The 23,826-nt window shown below is 51.1% G+C and overlaps 1 protein-coding gene across 4 annotated transcripts in view; it reads right to left on the reverse strand.

Annotated features, from left to right (window-relative positions):
• Window positions 1–7,363: 7,363 nt before the first annotated feature.
• Window positions 7,364–23,826, reverse strand: part of SEPTIN9 (septin 9) — a 160,773-nt gene continuing 144,310 nt past the window's right edge. For all 4 annotated transcript variants that reach the window (XM_063175466.1, XM_063175469.1, XM_063175468.1 and 1 more), the window contains 8 exons: window positions 22,416–22,544; window positions 21,935–22,016; window positions 21,188–21,325; window positions 15,238–15,355; window positions 12,917–13,012; window positions 11,649–11,745; window positions 10,179–10,230; window positions 7,364–9,403 (listed from right to left, as the gene is read on the reverse strand). In XM_063175466.1, coding sequence (XP_063031536.1) covers window positions 9,268–9,403; window positions 10,179–10,230; window positions 11,649–11,745; window positions 12,917–13,012; window positions 15,238–15,355; window positions 21,188–21,325; window positions 21,935–22,016; window positions 22,416–22,544 — 848 coding nt within the window. In that variant the 3' untranslated portion in view covers window positions 7,364–9,267. The remainder of the gene's footprint in view (window positions 9,404–10,178; window positions 10,231–11,648; window positions 11,746–12,916; window positions 13,013–15,237; window positions 15,356–21,187; window positions 21,326–21,934; window positions 22,017–22,415; window positions 22,545–23,826) is intronic.

The following is a 23,826-nucleotide window of genomic DNA, read 5'->3' on the forward strand; positions in this document are numbered from 1 at the left end:
TTATTGATGGCTGGAATTGAAAAGGTGAATTGAGGAGCATCTTCTGGATGCAGTGGAATGTTGAAAAACCAGTCTTTGACGTCGATGATAACAAGAGGTTAATTTCTTGGGATTATTGGAAGAGAAGGAAGTTTAGGTTGATGTTGCTGATCTCTGAGTCAGGAAAGGGCTTTATCTGAAAAAAACCAGGTACAGCCACCAGCACAACCCCAAATCTGCCCCTTCTTCCTCCATGAAGTGCTCAGAAAAGGAAACATCCAACACCCATGGCCTCTCTTTTCCTCCACAGGGCTCAATTTGGGATTGGTGTCAGTGGAAAAAAAAAAAAAATAAAAGCCATTGCTGCCAGCCCAGAGGGTGCCAGCAGCACAGGGGGCATTTTTAGGGCACCTCCAAAGTGTCATCCCTGTCCCTCAGAGCATCCCTAAATCATTTTAGTGGGACAGGTGGTCATTAGAGATGCTCCTTCCAAATCCTTTGTGTCTTCATCCATCAGGCAGCTCTCCCCTTCCATCCTGGAGAGTTTCAGAAGTAATTTGCAGATATCTCAGCTTGCCCAGTAATTTTGCTCCTTATTAAATATTGCTAATGACAGGGTTTTAGACTCTCAGCCATATATTCACTTTCTGTTCCAGTATAAATTTTAATCTGTCTTCCCTTGTCCTTCTAGACAAGTCTTTAAAAAAAAAATTACTGGAATAAAAAGGAAAGCACCAAGTAATTGAAAAGAGCTGCTAAAAGCAGAAAGGAAGGAAAGATAAGGAAAGTTATAATGATTGAAAAGTTCAATAAAATCAGAGGAAAGCAGGAAAAATTCAGATTTTTAATGAAATGGATGGCAAGGTGTCACTGGTTCGTGGCAGCAGGTCCTGGAAGTTGAGCTCTGTTTTCCCAGCCCAGGTCAGGCTCCCACCTCCATGGGCCACTTCAAAACCATCACTACAAAACCATCACTACAAAACCATCCCTACAAAAGCATCACTCCCCTTCCCTTGTTTAAACCTGAACTGCATTTTCTCCATTCTCCATTCACCCTCAAGCTAAACCTTTTCATCTGGTGCTTTCAAAGCCTAACCAATAAAATGTTGAAACCAATAAAACTCTTTGTGGGGGGAAAGTTTCCTGAAGAAAGCAAGCAAAGAAAGTGTTTTACCAAAAGCTACAGGCAGAAAACGGGAGGCTGGAGTTGAAAAGCTCATGCAGATGAATCTTGAACGGTCTATTCTCACCCTCATAATGAGCACATACATGATTAATGAAAATATTTATCCTCATAACCCACTGCAGCGAGTTAATATTTAATCCAAAATCCACGTGCAAGCCCAAGCTCTCCTGGTTCCTCACCCACCTTCTTGTTTCCTTGGAAATCTCTGAACTCTGCCAACTGCCCTGGGATTTGGCTCCTTGGGGCTGGCTTTCCCTGGCTTTCTGCATAAGTCCCACACCTTTTGATCCCCAAAAGCTCTGCCACCTGGGACCTACAAGGTTTCTCAGATAATCCCGTGGAGCTGCTGCTTTGTAACGCGCCTCACTTTGATATTCAAGGCAAAGCTGGACAGCCCACACATGAAAAGACATCCTTCCCTTTCTTCCCAGCCTTAATTCCATCTGCAAATTAAACATTTCGAGGCAGATATTTATAGAGGAGTGCCCTGATCCTCCCGGGAGGGCCCTGGAGTCTCCAATGTGTAATTTTGCTTTAGGAATATGATTTTAATTTTGATTTTTTTACTGAGGCTGGTGGTAAGGGGGGTGCTGGAGGTGGGGCTGCCCCACATGGGTGATGCAGTGTGGGGTGCCTGGATGTACCCAGAGGCTCCAGGCTCTTTCTGCTTCCCCATCCTTGTCCTCTGCAAAGCTCTTTCAGGACATTAAAATGTTTCAGGACATTCCAGGGCCTTCAAAGGTGACAGTTTTTACTTTTGAAAGAATGGGGTCTGTAAACTTTGCCAGCAAGAGCTTTCAGCTCTGACTTACAAAAAAAAAAACCAAACCAAAGAAACCTCCTTTAAAAACGGCGCACTGATTGAAAGAAACCTCCTTTAAAAACGGTGCACAGATTGGAAGATCTGCCCAGCCCTGGGTCCTGCTGGCCCTTTGGAGCTCTCACAGAATCATCCATCCCCCTTGTATCCTAGTCGTCCATCCCATATTTTCACTGTGGGCAACCCCCAACCCCTAAAAAAACCACAAAAAGGGAATATTTTGATTTATGTCGTTTATAGATATGTCCTAGAGCAGAGGATGAAGGATTTTTATTTTGCTTCACAGTTAAATATTTTCATTTTATCTTCTTGTTAAAGAGTAACTCAGTGCTATTCTTTTGCCCAGCATCACTCACTTAAACATCATCCTGATGGGAAGAGGGAAACTTGCAGGAAAGATGGTTTCAGTTTTAATAAGAAGGGGAGACTTTGGCACATTTCTGCTATGCTATTTCTCATGATATTTTATATTCCAGTCACCCAGGTTTCCCTAACAATGATTTCTATTATTAATTGTGGAAAAGCACTTTTTCCCTATACTTCCAGGAAGTTATTGCATGTAAGGAGTATATTTAACCAGTCTCTAGTGCTAGAATTCATTGCGAGAAATGACCTATACAAATGGTTTTCTTATTGGAAATGTCTTTAAGCTCCAGTAAACTTTTGGAGTCCCTGGGAAGCTGGTAATGTGACTTTGAAGGAAGTATGACTTATGAAATTGCAGTTTTTAGCTTAGCTGGGTGATGTTAATGAGAAAATATCATGGGCTGCAGGTGGAAGTCTCCTGAATCCCATAAGTTAGGAGTAAATTATTCTGTTTTCCTAAATGAAGCAGCTCTGTGCAGTGCTGCTCCTAAATCAGGCTGATAGTGAGAATTATTTATTAATTTGTGAAGGTCCAGAGAGAAGCTCAGGCAAATAAATACAATCTAAACTGCGTGAAAGAGGTACAAAATTGAGTTTTCTGTGGGCATGGAAGAAAAGGGTTTGTGAGAAAAGGGTTGGGACCTTGTGTGAGGGAGGATCTGGGGGTACAGGGACAAATCCTCACTGTGGCAGGGACAAGCCACAATGAGGATGATCAAACCCCCCCAAGCTTTCAGCTGCAGTGCAGCAGCCTCTCTGTAATTAAAGCTGGAGCTCTGCAGCCCTGCCTGTGCCTGCTGCAGCCCAGCAAGCACATCAAAGGCAGATGTGTCCCAGAGGACAGATCCCACACCAGGGAATTCAGGGTTTGCTGCACACCCCAGGGTGTGAGGGATGGCCCAGCAGAGCAGCAGCTCACACTGAGCAGGTGTTGGGGGAGATGAAACAGGGATGCCTTATCAATATGATTGTCTGGCAAAAGATTTTGAGAATATGGAAACTATAAGTGAGATTGAAATGAAAGCAAGCTTTGAGATACCTCAGTTACTGAACAACTGGAAAACAATGGTGTGGCCAGCTGAAGGTGATCCCCTTTTGATGGAACAACACCCTCTGCTTGCAGACAGGCCCAAGGGTCAGAGCAGACCCTACAGCTTGGCAGAAGGGGCCCAAAGAGGAGTTTGTAGGGTTTAAAATGTAACACAGTATGGGAATGTAGTGATTCTTATAGGCTGTATGTAAATGCTACAGGATTTGTATCTTGTACTAGATTGGTTAGTGAGAATCAGAATATTCAACAGAGAGGAAGATTTATTGTATTGTAACGGAAACTTCATTGTCTTACCTCTTGCCTCTTGTCTCTTAGCTCTTGCCTTTTACTCTCTTACCCTTTTTTACTCCCTTACGCTCTTACCCTTTTACTCTCTCACCCTCTCATCCTCTCTCCCCCTCTCTTCTCTCATTCCTGCTCTGAGCTGTGTTTGGCAGCTCCCAGCAGGGCCCTGCACCCAGGCCCTTTGCAATGAACCCCAAGTTCCAGACCTGGCTGCAGAGATCTCTCATCTCCGTCCATCCCGACCGTGCTACCCCATCAATCCTACAAGCAGGGGATGCCCCATCCCCCTGGGGCTCCTTGTGCCCACTGGTGCCCTGGTTTTGGCAGCACAAATTCACCTTTTGGCGCTCCTCTGGACTCTGCAGGTACCTCACAGCTCACCTTCCCCTCCTGCCAGCACCTGGCCTCCCACCCTGAGAGGATTTATTCCTCCCTGAGCAGGTCTCCAGTGCTTCAATTAATCAGGGAGATGGACGAGTACAAGCCCATTTACTGTGCACTGTGGGTGAGTGATAAGTCTGTGCCAGAGCCTGGGAAAGCAATCAGGAGAAGGGAGAGAAAGGAAAAGGAGGGAAGAGCAGCATTGTGGGTAAATACGTGCACTTCTGGTGGTGATTACCCTCCAAGTAATTAGTTTTTAAATCAGGCAGACGTTTCGGGAACTGCTCGCTATGAGCTGCTTTAATTATTTATACTCCCTTTTATTCTTATTATTTATAGTCCTCCTCTTTGGATGGAGATGCTCTTTGGAACCTGACCCATCTCCAGCCCTGCATGGCCCTGCAGCCCCCTCCTGCAGGGCTGCCAGGCACCCCCAGAGCCCAGCTGTGCTGGGGGACCCCTCTCCCTGCCAGGGCCAGCAAGGCAAGCAGGGCCCATGCTTGCTGCGGAAAGCTGCTCAGCTCGGTAATTAAACTCTCACTCATCTTCATTTCCCTCATTTGCTCAAGTGAGGCCACTCAGTAAGCCATTAGTGCAAGGTCCTTGCTGCCATCCTGAGGCACATTTCCCTTGGAGGGTGTGGGCAGGGGGGCAGCTCCTTGCCTTGGTCTGCTCTGCCCAAACCATCCCCACCCAGCCCCTCCCAGGTCACTCCTGGGACACTCTGGGGATTTGGGGGGAATTTTGCAATGGCCAGCCCTTCCCCCAGCTGGGATTTTTCCCACAGCACCACACAAGCCCCTGTTCCATCAGAGCATCTGGTGTTGTTGCTCTCCCTTGGCCAAGCCCACCTCTCTGGAGCTTCCCAACATCTGGAAGCCATTCCCTGCACCATTCCCATGAAGGGACCTCCGACCCCTTGAGCTCCTCCTCTGGCCTAAACAAAAGCTGCCCTTACTGCTGAGCTGGGGGTTTTGCCTGATTTCCCCTTTCTCCATCCACAAACCATTTCTCAACCTGTCACCAGGACAGCATCTTCCTGGAGAGTCCTGGAGCATCCTCTGTCCCCATCCATGGACACACTCAGATTCCAGAATCTGCCTGGGAAGCCCTGTGTCGCACACATCTTTTATGAAAAATCCTTTCCTTAGGATTTTTCCTCCTGAGAAGCTCAGAGGCCTCAGGAACAAAGTGTAAACATTGATTATCTGCTGCTGTGGAATGCAACAGGTGCATCTGGGATTGGTCTCATGTGGTTGTTTCTAATTAAGGCCAATCACAGTCTGCTGGATCAGACTCTGTCGGAGACACAAGCCTTTGTTATCATTCTTTCCTTTTCTATTCTTAGCCAGCCTTCTGATGAAATACTTTCTTTTATTCTTTTAGTATAGTTTTAATATAATATAAATCATAAAATAATAAATCAAGCCTTCTGAAACATGGAGTCAGATCCTCATCTCTTCCCTCATCCTCAGACCCCTGTGAACACCATCACAGCCCTGGAGCATCCTCTGTCCCTCCATGGACACACTCAGATTCCAGCATCTGAGCATCCTCTGTCCCATCTCCCTCACATGCTCACACACCAACAATGAGGAAAACAGCAAAAAAAACCCCAAATCCCAGCACAAGAAAAACCACAATACAGGGAAAAACTGCTGTAGGTTCCTCCAGGAGCAAAGCCCAAGGCCTGTGTTTGTAGTTACTACAACGTTGATTTTCCCTCCTCCAACCCTAGGAGCTTTTGTTCTGGGTCTTGCTCTGCTTACAGCAGTGAGAACATTTTGATTTTGCTGCTTCTCACCCTGGAATCCTTTGTGAGCTGTGGGGGTGAGGATTCGGGGTGAGGCAAGCACAGAACAGCTCAGGAAATGGGAGGGTATTGATGGGGATGGGTTTGGCACTGGGGCAAAGGGGTCCCATCACTGATGCCACGTGAGATGAGACAATTCACTGCACCAAAACCCAGATAACAGCAGAAAAGCAGAGTTAAAATGTACATAAGGCTGTCCTGTGCTCTAGAGCCCCTCAGGAACATGACCTGAGTGCTGCCCTGCTGGGTTTGTGTTCATCCTCCCACAGCCACACGATCCCAGAGGGGCTGAGGCTGGAAAGGAGCTCTGAAGTCACTTGCTCCAGCCTAAACAGGGTCACTTAAAGCTCCAGGTGACCTCTGAGTTCAGCTACTCAGGGGGAAAAATACAATAAACACATGAGACAGAGATTAAACCAGAGGAGACAGTGTCCCATCTGTGACATCAGGGACAAATGTGGTTTTCAGGATGGCAAATCTTCACTTCCAAGGGCATCCCAAGGCCAAGCCTGCAGCCATGAAGGGTTTGAAGACCACCTGCCTGTGGAGCCAAAGCCACATTGGTGTGAAATTTGAGCTCCTGCCTGCCCCTGAACTAGGGGAAACACACTTCTCCATAAAAATACCAAGAAACACAGTGGGAACAGCTCCACCATGGAAGCACAGGGATGGGATCCACCTGCCTCTCTCAGGATTGGGCTGGCTCCATCCCAAAGCTCCATCCATCAGCTCCAGCAGTTTGGAGAGTACCTGGGGCAGGAATCTGAAGTGGGATGAGTCAAGGAGGTCAGGAATGTGGGAATCCACAAAATTAGAGGGAAAATCAGAGGGTTTTGGGAAAGCTGCAAAAGGCAGGCCTCAGATACAGCAGAACTGTAAGTAGAACTAAAGCAGCAGCCATGAGATTGGTCAGCAGAAAAATTATTTAAACTGTAGAAAAAGCAAGGGCAAATAGAACAATGGCCTGTGTATTAACACTTGTCTGAATAGCTCTCTAAGCTGCAGAACGTTTATCTAGCAAAGTATTAGGAAGGTTAAAGCTTAATAATGAAGCTCTGTGTGTTGTGTTTTAAGGCTCACAAGCAGGTATTGTATTTGAAATAAGCAAGCCTTGTTTTAACCAGAGGTACCTGTGCTTATAGTGGTTGGACAGAACTGCTGTCAATGTGCTTTTGCTTTGTGTGATTGGTCAAAAAACTTATAAAGTGAGTTGTAACATTAAGTTCTTGGTCTGCTGCCTGGGATGTGAGCTGCTGACATCTTCCCATTGTCATAACCATGGAATGAGACTGATGCTGGAAAATAAAACAGCTCAAGGCACTTTCCACAGCAGCCCCGTCTGTAAATAACCCCCCTGCTGGTGTCAAGGAATTCTCTTCCACCCTAAACAGGGCAGTTTTGGGGCTGGACTCTCCCATCACCCTCAACCCTACAGCAATGATTACACCAAGGCTGGGAACAGACATTTCCAAACAAGCCTCCTTCTATTTGCATTCGAAACATTTATTTTGGGAAATACATAATAAACACTATTATTTATACAAAAATGGACTAAATTTTCATAATGCTTATAACCCCCAAAAGGCCATTTTTAATAGATCTGGATGAAGGGGTTTTTATTGTATTATTTTCTTTTTTTTTTTTCCTTCAAAAAAAAAAAAAGTCAGGTTACAAAGGAGAAAGCGGCGTGTCTTGCTTGGCCCAGCTTGAGATACCAACTAGAGGAAAAAAAAGTTTAAGATGGCATTTGCAGAAGTGCCTCACACAAGAGGTTTTTTCCTTCCCTTTCAGTCTTTTTTTAACACTTGAAATATTTTTTTTTTTCAGTTAATACATTTGTTGTTGTTTTTTGCTAAAATATAGCAAGTCAGCAAGTAGAGAGTTGCTGTTCCCCAACAGCTCCGTGGGGCTGCTGTGGAGGGGTGATGTGAGTGAAGGGGAGAAGGGATTCTCACAATTCACCCCCCTTTGGCTACTGGGGGGGTGTGGGGGGAGCCCCAGCAAGGGGAGAGCAACCTCCTCCCTCGTCCTGTGCTGAGCCAGGCTCTGTCCCCCGTGGGCTCTGCAGGTGCCAACAGTGCTAGAGCATGGGACACGCTGCCACTTCAGTGTGTGCCCCCAAAATGGGTGATTTGCAGGAAGTTTTTTTCCTTTAGAGACTGGTGGACACCAGAAAGGCAAAGGGGAGCTGGGGAGAGGGGCAGGACTGCAGAGCTTTGCTCCAGGAAACCCTGCTCCTGTGTCACAGTGCTACCTAAAGCTTGCAGGGTCTGATTTACACAGAAAGAGAAGGGTCTGGGGGCAGAGCAGGGGGAGCAGCACCCACAAACACCCCCCAGCTCCCCCCACAGCTGCAGGGCTTGGTCAGCACATGCACAGACCCCCTGCACAAGGACCAGCACAACAGGAGCATCTTCCCTGGACACACAGGGGACCCAGGAAATGAAAAGGAATTTACAGCTACCCAAGAGCCTCCTCTGATGTAGGGAAAAGCCCAAGAATCACAAGGGTCACACAGGACAACCCTCTGTCTCCCAGCACTGCTTTGCAGAGACAAAGTTCCACGCTCAGCCCCCTCAGGACAAACACACTCGCAGCCTTCAGAGGACAAGGACCCACCCAACTGCGTGACAAATAAATACACAAGTGTTCCCAGGGCATCAGCCACAGCTCTGGCCCGAGGGAGAGGGAATGAGAGTCTCTGTGGAGGTTCACAGCCTTGAGCAGGCTGCAGAGACAGACAAGGCAGAGCCTCCCTCCCCTCTCCCACGCTATTGCAAGGTCACAGTCTAAAAGGCACTTCTCCCAAAGCAGGGCGCTCTGCCTGGCCAGGGGTTGGTGACAGGTGAGGTGACACCTCAACACTCCCAGTTTATTGCATGTAGACAGGGTACAGGGGCTGGTTTGGGGGCTGGTGGCTCCCAGAGGGCTGCAGGAGGCAAGGATGGCACTGGCTTGCTCTCTTCATACCACCGTACCTCGCTTCTGAAGGCTCCATCCACCTGGAGGAGCCCTCGCCTTCCATGGACGGAGAGGAGGGGCTGCAAAGGCTCCCAGGGCACCCCAGCCCTGCTGGCCCCACAGATCTGCTCCCCTGGCGTGGCTGTGGGGCCACAGCTGGGGGCAAGTGAGAGCCCAGCCTGCACAGAGGGACGGACCCCGGGCCAGGGACGCCGCTCCGGGGGCTGAGCACAAAACTCATGGCACAAAGCAGGGGGAGAGCGGCCACCCCGCTCCACGTCTGGTTATTTGGTCAGTTTACATGGCAGGGGGTCAGGGAGCAGGGCAAGAGGGACAGTGGCAGAGGATTTATATAAAAATAAAGGGGGGAGAGGGGAGAAAGAGCGAGCGTGAGCGAGCGAGGTCCTGGCTGCGGCGAGGGACGGTTACATTTCGTTGGCCACCAGCTCCTTGTCAGCCACGCCGTTGGACAGAGAGCTCTGGCCCTCGTTCAGCCTCTTCACCCTGTAGGCTTCAAAGTGGATGTTGCTGGTAATATCCTTGATGTTCTGCATGTGTGTCCTGCAGGGAAGGGAGATGGAGCAATCAAACCAGCCCATGTCACCCCAAACACCCCCAGGCCCGATGTCCCCTCCTGCCTTGCTGGTTAATGCAGGTTAATTCCCTCCTTTAGGGCACAGGAGGGAAGTAAAGGCAATTATTGGCAGCATTATTGGGCAGCAGGAGCTGAAGCTTTCATTTGTGCCTGGGGACACAGACCTGTGGCTGCACAACACCCACCCAGGGAGATCCCCACCCTGCCAGTCCTGGGCTGAGGTTTTGTAGCCCCACACAACTCTGCCAGCAGCAGATCACCTGTGCAGAGTTGGCTTTGCAGCCACACTGGGGAGGAGCCCAATGTCCCCTCTCTAGCAAGCCCAGGGGGCTCAGCCTCCCTCTCCCCCACAGCAGGGACACTTCTTTCAGGAGGGACCAGCCTCACCCAGACCCCACAGTGACACCCCAGTGAAGGGTGATGCCTCTGAATTGGGGGTGAGATCTGGCACTGGTGAGGGACCACTAAGGCCAGAAGCTGCTTGCAGGCAAGCTGGAGCCACGCTGCCAGCAATCCTGGAGTGTGTCCTGACCCCTCCACTGCCCCTCTCCCCCTGCACTCAGCCCCCAAGGAGTGGGGCCACCCCTTGCCGTGGGCCGGGAGGGAAGGCAGGGATGGAGGGTCAATGGGTGGAGGGAGGGAGCAGCAGAGCACAGCAGCAGCTGCCTCAAGCTGTGCTGGGCTGTCCCCTTTCCCTGGAGGCCACCTGGTGACCAAAGGCTCTGGGGACAGGGCACTGACCTGATGAGGAGGTCCCGCAGGTAGGCGAACTCACAGTGTGTTGTGTTCTCCACTGGCAAGAGAGACAGAAACCATCAGTGAGCCCCCATGGCAGCACCTGGGGCAGCAGCACCTGGGGGCTTCCCCAGGGTGTGGGGGGCTCAGCTGGGCTCTGAAAGCCCAGGGTACAAGTGCAGGACTCAGGAGTCCTCTTTGCTGCTGGAAAGCTCAGCCCTGGTGAGGTCTGACAGCACCCACAGCCCTTCCCAGGGTCCCACCAACGAGGAGCTCCCAGCAGCACCCCCAGAACCCCAAGCAAGACAGGGGGAGGGCTGTGGTGAGCTCTCCACTGAAGTTTCATCTGTAGCTCAGCCATGAGCATCCTGCAGAACCCCAGGCACACTGTGAGGGCTGTGCAAGGACAGGAACTCCTGCTGCCAAGGGCCTCTGCTGGCAGGAGGAGGAGTGCTTGCAATAGGGAAAAACCAAGGGGTGCTGCTCCACCACAATCAGCCTGACAGCTGCTATTTTACCTCTAATTTCACTCAATTTAGAGGAAAAATGCCTTTTTAATTGGTTTTTTTATCCCAAAAATCCTGTACATAAAATAGCAGAATCCTTTATGCTGGAGAAGACCTCTAAGATCATTGAGTCTAACTATTAAACATCAGGCAGAAATGGCAAAACACAACCAACAACTACTCTGCAAAGGCTGCCTGTGGCCATGGCTGTGTCCTGGGGGTCTCCCTGTGCAGAAGGCAGATGCCTTCACAAGGGGAAGGTGAGGGTTTAATGAATCCCACTGAACTCAGAATGTTCAGGATACAGCACAAGAGGGCAGCAGAGCTTCAAAATACACCGATTTTCCTGGCAGCTCTGTTAAACCATCCCTCAACACAGGATTCCTATTAAAAAGACTTGTAAATGAGAGGAACCTGTGAAGTGAAGGGGAGGAAGATGAGAGGGGTGGCACTGGAGATGAGCCAGCTGGCTGCCAGAAACCAGCAACAGGGAAATGTGTGGATGTGCTGGAGCCAGGAGCTTTCATCTAGCCTTTAAACCATGATTGTAAAATGGGGGAGGAAAAAAGGGAGATGGAGATGGGAGATAGAAGAGGGAAGAGATCCCACAAGGGCACCAACCAAAGGCATGGTGGAGGGTACAGATGCCAGGGGAAGGTTCTAGCAGGGGCTTGAGACATGGGGATGTCACTGGTGTGCCCTCAAATCCTGCCATCAGGCAATTAGCTGTGCAAGAAGCACAAGGCAGGCCATGAGACCCCCGGGAATGTCCCCTCCAGCACTCAGCAGCCCCCCAAGGCACACAAAGGCCCAGGAATCCAGCACAGGAGCAATGGCCAAGGTGTTTCCAGTCCTCAAACACGAGGAAAATTATCCTTTTTTGGAGGGACAGGGAAGCAGCACATCCATTTCAATTTCTACTGCTGGTTTTGGACTTTATATATTAGGGCAGGGAGGTGGGCTCAGGTACCTTCAATGGTGCCCCACTTGGTCTTCCTCCCAAGGATTCTTCTTCCATTCACCTGGTACTCCTGGTCACTGCCCACCACTGCAAATGGGATCATTTCCTGTGCAAAGAGAAAAACAAGGCAGTGATTTCTTCTGAGAACTGCTCAGGAAACCAAACCAGTGAGCAAAGTCCTACATCCTCCTGCTTCCAGGGGGGTTTCATGGGATGAGCTGGTTTGCCCCTGATGTTCCTGAGCAGTGCTGTCTGCCAGGGCCCACAGGCAGCCCAGGACTGGGTACCAGCATCTCCTGCACATGTGCCCAGCCTAAAACCAGCCCAAACCCAGCCTAGTCCAGTCCCCCATTGGCAGGCACCAGGTACAGCTGAGCAAAGGTGTCCCAAAACCTCCCTGGGAATTGCCCCCAGCAACCTGTGGCCAACTCATTTCCTGATCCAAGTTGGTGTCTTTGAACTTCAGAGTCCCTAAAAGCTATTTTTCTTCCACACATTTGTCTAATCCACTTTAATGTGCCAAAAAATTGCTGGCTGATTCCTGCAGTGTGGAATTGCTATCAGCAGGCACCCTAGAGGTGAAATTCCATCCCAGTGCTGGGAAGGCTGCTGCCCTAGCCAGGGATGGGCAGGCACCTCTGCTCCCTGAGCCTGGGGCAGGGCAAGGGGCCATGGACCCTCTGTGAGGGCACCTGGTGTGGCAGTGTTCACAGGGGTCTGAGGCTGAGGGAAGAGATGAGGATCTGACTCCATGTTCCAGAAGGATTGATTGATTATTTTATGATATATATTATACTAAAACTATACTGAAGGGATTTCATCAGAAGGCTGGCTAAGAACAGCATAGGAAGGAATGATAACAAAAGCAGCTGTGTCAGACTCTGTCTGAGCCAGCTGACTGTGATTGGCCATTAATTAGAAACATCCAACATGGGCCAATCAAAAATCTACCTGTTGCATTCCATAGCAGCAGATAATCATTGTTTATATTTTGTTCCTGAGGCCTCTCAGCTTCTCAGGAGGAAAAATCCTAAGGAAAGGATTTTTCATAAAAGATGTCTACGACACACCTGGCAGGGTGGAGATGGGGATGGAGCATGGACAGGACACCTTCCCCACCCTCCTTCCACCCCTGCCCTGAGCTCTGGCAGGATCCCTGCTGCAGGGCAGACCCCATGGACAGGGCACAGCAGCTTTGGGAACACAACAGAGCCTTTGGGAAGGGAACCCCAGGTCATGGCCAGCCCTGGAGCTGCAGGTCTGTCCCAGGCACTGACCCGGAATTTCTCGTTCACCAGCCGATCTTCAGAGTCCTCATCAAACTCCTTCTGGGGGTACACATCGATGCCATTGGCCAGGAGATCAGCCATTATCTAGGAGGGAAGAGCACAGGCATGGGTGAAGGACAGGCAGGCACAGGAGATGCTCCCAAAAGGGTCTCCGAGTGATGCCCACCAGTCCCAGCAGCAGCATCTCCCTCTCCATCCTAAACACAGCCCCCTTTGGGGACAGAGATTTGTGCCACACACCCACCAAGAGCCTGCCCTGCAACCTCTGCAAGAACCTGGTGCCAAAGACACGGCTCAGGCAGAGAGGGAGATGAAGTTACATGAGCTGGATATTGTTTGGGGATTGGAAAAGACAAACAAGACAAGACAAGCTGCCTAAGCAAAGGGGAACAGCTGCCAGGCTTGTAACACAAAGGTGAAAAGCTGCTCTCTGCTGTTTGTTTACACTCCTTGGAAATGGAACTTGATCTGGAGGGACAAGGACACAGCTTGGAAGGGCAGACTCTAAGGACTTTGCCTCTGTGCAAGGCCAAGAGATGCTGGAATCTGATTCCTGGGTGGAGGCTCAGCTCACAGGGAGTTTGAAGGATCAACCTCCTCCTAAAATGCTGCAAACCCCAACCCAGGCTGGCAGCAGCTCCCAGCACTTCCTATGGCAATAGCTCCACCCCAGTCCTTCAGTGCAGGCTGGCAGAGGAGAGGATCCAGCCCAGGGGATGCCCCCAGCCAAGCCTCCCACCCTCACCAAACCCCCACACTGAGTTTAGGGCAACAACCCAACAAAGCCAACTCCAGGGAGCACATTCCACTCCCTCAGCACAGCACTGGCACCAACCTGCAGCCAGGCTGGGGCTTCACATCTCCAAACCCAAAATCTACCACCTCACTGAACCAGGCTACACCCCAGAGGCACACAGGGCTCTGCTTTTGGAAGCACACTGGAATGAATGAGTGGAAAAGGTCCCAGCCTGTGCCCAGCTGGCCTGATTTCCTGTCCTCTCATCTGCTGGGAGCAAACACACCATGTGGTGACATGCTCTCCCTCCATCTGAAAGGATTTGGGAGGTCTGGTTATAATCAGGAAGCAATCAGAGAGAGGGTGAGCTCGTCCTGTGCTGAGCCAGTGCAGAGCAGCAGAGCCAGGCACTGTGCCCATGGTATCAGCAGCCAAGGGTGCCCAGGTGACATCTGAGGTCCCAGACTGACTTTGTAGTGCCAGAGCCAGCCAGTCACCTACAGACACAGGGATGTGTGCACTGGTGACCTCTGAATGGAGCCAGCAGCCTGCAGAAGCCACCCCAGAGAGCAGATGTGGCACCATGGACTCACCCCTCTGTGTCCCCTCACCTGCCCCTTGCAGAGCTCTGTGCAAACAGCCTGACAAGCCAAGGGAGCCCAGCCTGGGCCACCCCTCAGCTCCATTCCCTGGCAGCCTCTAACCAAGGAAATTGCTTGGAGAGTTTGGAACTGCCCCCAAAACCAGACTGGGTATTTCAGTGTCTGATGCTGCTCATTAAGAACTGGGAAGGAGAGGCTCCCACTGGTGTGGGAAGGTGCAGCTCACCCTCTCCTGCAAGGGGGCATGAACCACCCCTGGCTAAGCTGTCCATAACCAGAGAGTGGCCCCTAAACCCACCCTTTTGGCAAGATTCTCTTTCCCTTTACTTCTCCCAGGTCAGACTCATGGATCAAGGAGCTTGGTGGTTTTTACTTGTGCAGGGAATGCTGAGGCCCTCACACCTGCAGCCACATCCACCACCCACAGAAACGGATTTACAATCTCTTACCAAACCCCCAAATGGACCACCTCCACCTCTGAGAGCACAGCCCATGCCTTGCTGTGGATTCAGAGAGCCAACCACGGGAATTTCATACCTTGCTTCCCTCCTCACCTCACCCAGCTGAGCTCAGCAAACCCACACGTTTTTACTGGTCCCTGTATCAGTGCACGACACTGCACAGGGAGGCTTTTCCAGCCCCTACGTGCATCAACCTCCCAAAATAACAGAAACCAGCCTGAAAATAACAACAACAACAACAACAACAAAGGAGGCGGGAGAAGCAAGCCTACAGCTCCAAACTTATCCTGCACTGACAAAGATCCAAGAGAAACACAAGGAAGTGCTTGGAGAGCAGGCCTACCCTGCGGCCACGCGGGATCGCTCCGAGCTGCAGCCGGAGGAATGCGCTGGGCTCGGGGCCAGGCCCTGCCTGCACAGCCCTGCCAGGAGAGCCACGAGGGGGGCAAGGGGCACCAGGGGATGGGCCAGCCTAGAGGGGAGCCCAGGGAAGGGGCAGCAGCCCCTTACCCGCTGTTTGAAGTAGTCCCTCTCCTCCAGCGTCAGCGTGTCGGCTTTGGCGATCACCGGCACGATGTTGACCACTTTGCTCAGGCGCTTCATGAACTCGATGTCCAACGGCCGCAGCCTGGAAAACAGCAGGAAAAAAGGGATTTGAAAACAGCAGGAAAAAGGGGATTTGCACTTCTGGAGAACGGCAGGAAAAAGCAGATTTGCTGCTGCAATCCCCTGGCAGGGAGAGGCATTCAAAGAGCAGACAGAGAGGGAATCGTTTCCTTTCAGATAGGACGAGTAAAGAGGGTTTGAAAGCACTTTAAACATTTCCCTTTCAAAGCTGCCGCTATCGGCTGTGAGCCCTCACAAAGCCCCGTGAAGTGGCAGAGGGCTTTTATCTCTGCAGGGCCACAGAGGACTGCAGGAACTTGCCCAGAGCTCCTGGTGTCCTTGGTGGGGCTGGGATGAGAGCAGGGCACTGCAAATCAAATCCTAACCTGCTCCAGCTCTGTCCAAGCTGTCACCAACCATCCAGGGACAGCACAATGTGCAAATGGCCACAGGTGAGACCATCCCTGCTCTCATTCCCCCTGTGCTGAGCACCAGTTGCTTGGGACAACTTACTGAGAGTATTTCTACATATCTCAATTAATATCTGCTTCATCATTTGCTCCCAGAGTATTTGGAAGCACCTGTTACACTGGTGGTACAAAAGCAATAAAATGTAAATTAATATTTTGCAAAATATTTATGTTGTTCAAAGTGATATATCCAGATATATATTTTTTTATCCAGAAAACGATGCTGAAGTTTTATCATATGCCTGCACAGGATTTTGATGTAGGGAGCCTTTAAGTTCTCCATCAATGTCACACAACAATCTGTGATTCATATTGGTCTCTAGATTTCTTTCAAAGGGTCATACAGAAAGGTTGTAAGAAAGGGTTTACTTAAAGCAAACCCTAAAGTCTGTGGTTATGCACAAGCTGGGAGTGCCTCTCACATTCATCAGCTGGGATTAAAAAAAGCTCTGGACATTCTCCAGGGGCTCACAGAAGAGATGCTGCTTGTTCCAGAGGGCAAAAATGTCAGAAAATCTCTACAACAAAAGTCTCAGCAGAGGAAAGCTGCAGGGATTGCATAACCCCAGTGATCAGTGCCTTGGGAAATCCCTCCCTGCTGACAGCTCCACTTCCACATCAAGGCTGCAGACAGCAATGAGGGCACCTGGCCATCATCCCCTGAAGGTGTTTGAACTACTGGGGGTCCCAGACCAGAAGTAAACCCTCCTTGGGACACCTCCAGGTGCTGCAGGTCTCCCTTGGTGGCTCTGAAGGAGATGGGGACATGCAGCACAGTTGAGTAGGTGCTGCCTTGAAAAGGAAACCTGGAGGCCCCAGGGTCAAGGATCACCTTTGAAATGAGCCCTCACTGAAGGGCCAAGAGAGCACCCACTGCCAAGCCCCTCCATGGTCTCCCTGTGGCCCACAAAGGGCTCAGAGACCCCTGCAGAGCCAGCCACAGGAGTGCAGAGGGGAAGGGACTGATCCTGCCCCTCAGCAGCCACCAGGCAGTGTCCCCATCCCACAGGGACACCTCTGCCTGGCTCCATTCAGCCCCTGAGACCCACTCAGCTCCAGCTGACTGAAAACAGCAGCTCAGGGGTGCCCCAGAGCAGCCAGCAGTGGTGACCCAGCTGAACCCTGCCCTGGTCATCCCCTCTCCCAGGGATGGAGCCAGGTGGATCCTGTCCTCACACACCAACACACACAGCCCTGAGCACATCATTAGCACAGGGACAAACGAGGTCCTAACACAAACACAGGGTCACAGATCACCCTGGGCCCCAGCAAAGAGAGATTTTGGCTATTAAAGGGAAAAAGGAATAGAAAAAACCCACAAGGAACCCCCCATGGACACATCTAAGCTGACTTGCTGCTGGCAAACATTGTTTGGAGCTCTGCATAATGTATTTCCCAGACCTCCAAGGAAGTAATGCAGCAATGCTCCTTTCCCAGCAGAATTCTTTCCCCTCCTCTCTCTTTGCTATTTTCCAAACAATTTTTCTCCTCTAAAAGCTTCTTCCCCACTGAGCCTGTGTTCCTGCCTCTTTCATCAGCTTTTCCTTTAAAGACCAGGATGCATACAGAGCATGAATCCACAATCAGGCAGACATTAGAGTTTTCAGCAAAATCTACATGTTAAAGGCTCAGTTCCATCCCTCAGATCCCTCACACATCTGGAGGATGCTGAGGATGCCACAGTGCCTGCCCACACCCCTGCTGTGTCCAGCAGCATCCCCCAGGCACAGTGACCTTGTCCATCTGCACCCAGGCACCTCTGACAAAACTTTCTGCTCTCAAAACTCTGTTTTTAGGGTTTTCTGCAAGTTTCTAGATATCCTATCAACTCCTGCTAGGTAGGTAGCTCCCCCAAAACTTTAATTATGTAAAAGGAAGCGAAGCTTTTCACCAAGAACAATGCCTGCCTGCAGCTACACATCACATTCATGTGAAGACACCATGGATTAAGGTGGTGACAAGTGCTGTTTGCTCCAAGCACATCACAGAAGAGAATAGAAGGCTCAAAAAAAAAAAAACCCAAATCTATTTTCTTTCCCTTCTCCAAATGGTCTCTGATATTATTAACTTACAACAAACACATTTTGGGCTTTGCTGGGAGGGGTGGAGGAGCTCAAAGGGGAGTGGATGGGCTGGAGCAGGAGGTGCAGTGTTGGGGAAGATGAAACAGGAAGGCCTTATCAATATGATTGTCTGGCAAAAGATTTTGAGAACATAGAAACTATAAGTGAGATTGAAATGAAAGCAAGCTTTGAGATACCTCAGTTACTGAACAACTGGCAAACAATGGTGTGGCCAGCTGAAGGTAATTCCCTTTTGATGGAACAACACCCTCTGCTTGCAGACAGGCCCAAGGGTCAGAGCAGACCCTACAGCTTGGCAGAAGGGGCCCAAAGAGGAGTTTTTAGGGTTTAAAATGTAACACAGTATGGTGATGTAATGATTCTTATAGGCTGTATGTAAATGCTATAGGGTTTGTATCTTGTACTAGATTGGTTAGTGAGAATCAGAATATTCAACACAGAAGAAGATTTATTGTATTGGAATGGGAACCTCACTCTCTTGCCTATTACTCTCTTACCCTTTTACTCTCTCACCCTCTCTCCCCTTCTCTTCTCTCATTCCTGCCCTGAGCTGTGGCTGCAGCTCCCAGCAGGGCCCTGCACCCAGGCCCTTTGCAATGAACCCCAAGTTCCAGTCCTGGCTGCAGAGATCTCTGGTCTCTGTCCATCCCCACCATCCCACCCCCTGATGCTCTGACAGTGCAGCATGGGCTCAAACCACTCCAGGTGCTGCTGGTTGTTCCTTCATCCCCTCCTGCTGTGGGCTTGGAGGAGGCTGTGAGCTGGGCACACCTTGCCAGGGCTGGGCACACACTGTGGTGCCCAGGACACACATTTTTATTTCTGCCACTGTGCACAGACAGGATCTAAGCACAGGCTCATTCCTGCTGCTTCCACTGAAATGCTGTTACAGGAATCAAAATCCACAGTGAGCTGTGAAGTTATTTCCTTTTGGTTGTGCCCCAGACCAAACTAACAGCAGGAATTTGAGCTGTGTGTTAAGCAAACACCAGTGAGGACCCAGCAGCTGCCCAGCCCAATCACCTGCTCCAGGGAGCTGCTGGGCACCTGAGAGGGGCAGCCAGAGGGGAAAGAGGGAGTGGGTGGCAGTTCCTGAGCCACCAGCCCTGACAGAAGTGCTGATGGGGCCAGGCAGAGTTCCAGAGCCACTCCTGAGCTGAACTGAGCTTTGCAGGGGTCACAGCAGGGATATTTATTGGCTGGCAGGGCCCAGCCTGTGCAGCTGCAGCTGGAAGCCCCCGGCAGCACCATCCTCAGCCTTCATGGGTACATGGGAGTGTTACAGGCTGTGTGTGAACTGCCTGGGCTGCAAAGCCTGTCCTGAGCTCCCTTGTGAGCTCCCTCATGCAGCAGAAACTTCTCTGCTGATGAACCCTGGAGCTGCCTGGATGGGAGGGCCAGACTGAAACTGAGCCAAGCAATCCTCTGCTCCTGCCTCCAGATCTCTGCACCAACTTTGTTGGGTTTTTTTTTATCTCTCACTCCTTTTTATCTAGCAAAAAGCAAGCTCTCACCCAGTGCCCTGGCAGGCTTCACCCAGCTGCACAGGGAGTTCTGTGCCATTCCCAGCCATGCCAAGGACCTCAATGCCCTTCCCATACCCTGCTGCAAGGGACCATGGACCTGCTGCCTCAGCCAGGGCACAAACCTGCACCCAGCTGGGTGTGACAACCCCAGGACAAGGCTCCCCCACAGGATCCTCTGCTACAGCACGGTCACAGCAGCTCCACCCTGCAGGAGAGGAGGCCACATCACCCTTTGCTGGGGAAAGCCTGTCCACAATGATGAAAAACATAATTTGGACTTCACAAGAGAGCAGAGAGGAACCCCAATTCCTGCATGAGCTCTCAGAGAAGCAAAATTTCCCATCCCAGTGGGGTTTGTCCCTCAGGTGGCAGGAGGGGACGGGTGAGCCAGTGACAGTGGGGACAGCCCCAGCCAGGCTCTCAGCCTGCAGGGAAAGAGGATCAGCACAGGGCTCAGCAACAACAGCCCCCAACTGCTGGGCTCACTCAGATATTGGAAACACATGTTCACTGGAGAGAAGGAAAAAAAGCAGCTGAAAATCCACACAATTGCTGTTGGCCGGCGGGTGAGAGAAACCAGAGCGCGGCTGGAGAGGCTCCACCAGGGGACACAGAGTGGGGCTCCACATCCCTGCCTGCACTGCCAGGCACCCAGCACACCCCCCCTCTGAGCATCAGACCTGCTCTTTAAGAGTTAAACAGCCAGAGGGGTGAGGAAAAGCTGGAGCACAGCTAAAGCTGCGAGTCAGACCTGCCGAGGCAGGGGCTGCAGATCTGGGCTGAGATTAGTGGGACCAACATGTTAGACTGGCCTAAAAATGTCTTTTCCCTTTGAAAGCTTCTCTGTTTTATTGTATTCAACCATAAATGTTTCATCAGCCCCTCTGCTCCTGATCAGTTACACAAGAGGGGCATTTCTGGCCCATGCAGGCATTTTATTCCAGTGAAGGATGCATTTTTGGTCTACCCACTGACAGAAGCAAAACAAAGTCTTTTCTATTGGAATAAATCTCCACATGGGGAAGTGGAAAAGGCTGACATTAATGCAGTGCTGGAGGCTTAAGTTTACTTTTGAAAACAGACCCAAAAACATCCCCAATGCAGACAGAGCCAGAAGTGGAAGGAATTGACACAAATCAAAAGGAAACTTAGGTCTCGTTTTCTGTTGTGATACTTTAAGTCACATTTTTCAAGACATTTTAAGTGCCCCAGATTTTCAGGGTGGGCTGTGTGCCTAGGAGGGGGGAAAAAAAGAAAATAGAAAAGGAAAAAAAAAATAGAGCAAGATCTGGGCCTTTTGATGTTGTCACTTGAGAAGTGCCAGAGCCAGGAGAACTCTGGGCTGAATAAACAGCATCCCTCTTGCAGACTAGTCAAACAACCTAGAAAATACCCTTATGGGGTGAGGGTGTTCACTGCCTTGGAAGCACAAGGAAAACTGGCTTCTCCCTTTACAAAGAAAAAAAAAATTAATGTTCTGCTTGCAAAAGTAGCCTCTCCATCCAATTTGAGACCTGGTTCCATCCTTGGTTGAGCAAGCAAAGTGACCAGAGCAAAGGCAGCAGCTCCCAGGAGCTCAGAGAGGATTTCATGGCCCTTCAGAAGAGGAAACACCTCATTTCTCTGGGGTACAGCAGCTCTGCTGTGTTATTGCAAGGCCTCCTGAGGATGGCTTCAAGCTGTCCTGGAGCTCCTCAAGCCCCAAAACCCATGGGAGGATCCTGGGCAGAAGTGCCCTGAGGGCTGAGGGGAGCAGGGACAGCAGGGTACGTACGAGTGGCCCGTGGCTGGGATGAAATAAATACAGCAGTGCACCCTCGTGTCAGGGATCTGCTTCTTCCTGTTGATGTTGATCTCCTCCTGCAGGTACTTCTCATACTGGTCATTGATGAACTTCATGATGGGCTGCCAGCTGCAGAGAGAGGGCAACACAGGGTGGTGTGAGGGACCTGGACTGCTCACTCTGGGATGTTCAGCACCTCCTAAATCACAAACCTCAGGTGTTCACTGCTTAGCAGCTCCACACACTGCTGCAGGAGGGGATTTACTGGCTGCTTTAGACAAGCAAGTGCCTAAAATTGCTCCCTTCTCTCCTCCTAGACCTGGATGTGGAGCAGCACGGCCCTGGCTCCTTGCAGGGGGCCACACCACAGGAGCAAGAGCAGAATCAAAGCCCACAAGCCCAGCCCAGCTGGTGGTGGGGACAAGGTCAGAGCCAGACACTGTGCCAGGGATGCCAGGCAGAGTTCAGCCTCCAGAGCCACATGAGCAGAGTCTGGGGACTGGCCCTGCTGGCACACAGCTGCTCCCAGGCACAAACAAAGGTTGTCTCATGCCTGGAACAGCAGGATGTTTGTGGCTCTGACGGGGAGCATGGCACTGCTCTGCCGCCACAACAACCTCCCTCCTGCTGCCCACGGAGCAGGGGGGCACAGCACCAGGCTCCAGCCCTGGGCACGGGCTCAGGGGGTGCTGGGGGTGCCCTGGCCTCCCCCTGACCCAGGGCAGAGGGGCAGCTCACCAGTTCTCGTTGTTGATGTGGTCCCCAAAGCCCGGCGTGTCGATGACCGTCAGCTTCATGCGCACTCCCTTCTCCTCAATCTCTGCAAGAGAGCAAAGCTGCTGTGTGAGGGCAGTGCTGAGGGGTGCTCTGGCCAAACCCACCCTCCCAAAATCAGTGCAGGGCTGGAGCTTGCTCCCAGGGGAGAAATGCACCTTCACAGCTCCTCAGAGGCACAAATCAGCCATCCAAAGGGATCCAGCCCCATATCCACCCTGAAATGCCACTCCCACAGCCCCTTCCAACACAATTAACTCAGTGCTGATGAATAAATAAAAAACAGATGTTTTCTCAGCCCTGCAAGCATCTATGGATGGCAAAACCCCATTTAGAAAGATAAGAGTGGAGGTTTATGGAGGTTCAAAACTCTGTGAATCCCCAGAGACACAAGGCAGAGCAGGACCTAAAGCCAAAGCAGCAGGTGGGACCTGCAGGGCCTCACCATGAGTGATGGATTTGATTTCAATGGTCTTGGGGATCCTCTCCTCAGCAGTTGGCTGTACAGATTTCCGGCTGATCTTGGATTTGAAGAGAGTGTTGATTAACGTGGATTTCCCCAAGCCACTCTGACCTGGAAGAGAGCAGGATAACCCAGAGTCAGCACTCCCTGCTCTGGCAGGGGCCAGGGGATGGGGCTGCTGACAGACCCAGCCTGCACCAGATGGGATGGAGGGAAGGAGGGAGGGATGAGGAGCAGCTGCTTCCCTGCAGCTCCCCCAGGCCAAGGAGCTCCAGGCCAGCCCAGCCAGGAGGATGCTGCAGGTAGCAAAGCCCCTCCCTGGCTCCAAAGCAGCAAACCAAGAGCTGGTTCCCTGCATCCAGGCAAAACCCCAGCAACCCCAAGGACAGGCAGACAGTGCTGGGGATGTTTGAAAGGCTGTGGTGATGCTGAGCAGGGCATGGGGACCAGAGAACCCCAGGAAAACCATCCCAAGCGTGCCTTTACTCTCCTGCAGTCTGCTCTGCCCAGTTCCACAGGGAGGGCTGTGGAGCAGCTTGGCAAGCCTTTATCTGGACAGGACTAACAGCAGCAACAATCCTGCAAACCTCAGGCCTGCTGCATCTGCTGCTGCTTCCCTGACAGACTGTGCTGCAATCACCCAGCTGGCTGCACAGACACAGGTCCATGCCAGGAGCTTCTCTGAATCCCACAAACAACAGCCCAAGAAGCACATGAGATTCCACAACTTTGTAAAAACAGCTTTTAGAAAAACATTTTCATGCTTTATATCCCAGAGCTGACGCTGACCTGTGTGGAAAGGACAGCAGCAGCTCCTGACTCTCCAGGAAAAGTTGTCCCATGAGCTTGGAGAACAATTTTTCCAGAGTGCAGAAAACAGAATTAACTCTTCAAAACCCAGGGAGCAGAAAAAAAATAACTCCTCAAAAGCCAGGGCCCCCTGCAAACACTGCAGAGATCTTGCACACACCACGGGGACCCAATGGCCCCATTCTGCCAAGATGTTACAGCCAACTATCATGGCATTGCCACCAGCATGTCCCTTGTCCCACAGAGTGTCCCTGAGCAGAGTCAGCAAGGGTTTCACCCACATCCTTCAGGGTCTTGGACCATCCAGGCTGCCAAAGTCAATGGTAGGACCAACCAGCATCACCTCCTGGCATCACCTCACTCCCTGATCAAACAGCAATTTTACAGCTGAGTTTGCAACATCACCAATGGCTGCAATCCAGCACATAAAAACTCCCTTTGACTGTCACTGTCACTGCTGGGCAGTAAGAAACACATGGCCCAGGCTGGGGGAAGTGCTCCCAGTCCTCTGCTGCCTAAAACCACAGGGCAAAGCACTAACAGGCCTGGAGCTGGGCATGCAGAGCCAAAACAGAGCTCTCAC

The sequence above is a fragment of the Melospiza melodia genome, chromosome 24 (genome assembly GCF_035770615.1).
Source record: "Melospiza melodia melodia isolate bMelMel2 chromosome 24, bMelMel2.pri, whole genome shotgun sequence".
Classification (NCBI taxonomy): domain Eukaryota; kingdom Metazoa; phylum Chordata; class Aves; order Passeriformes; family Passerellidae; genus Melospiza; species Melospiza melodia.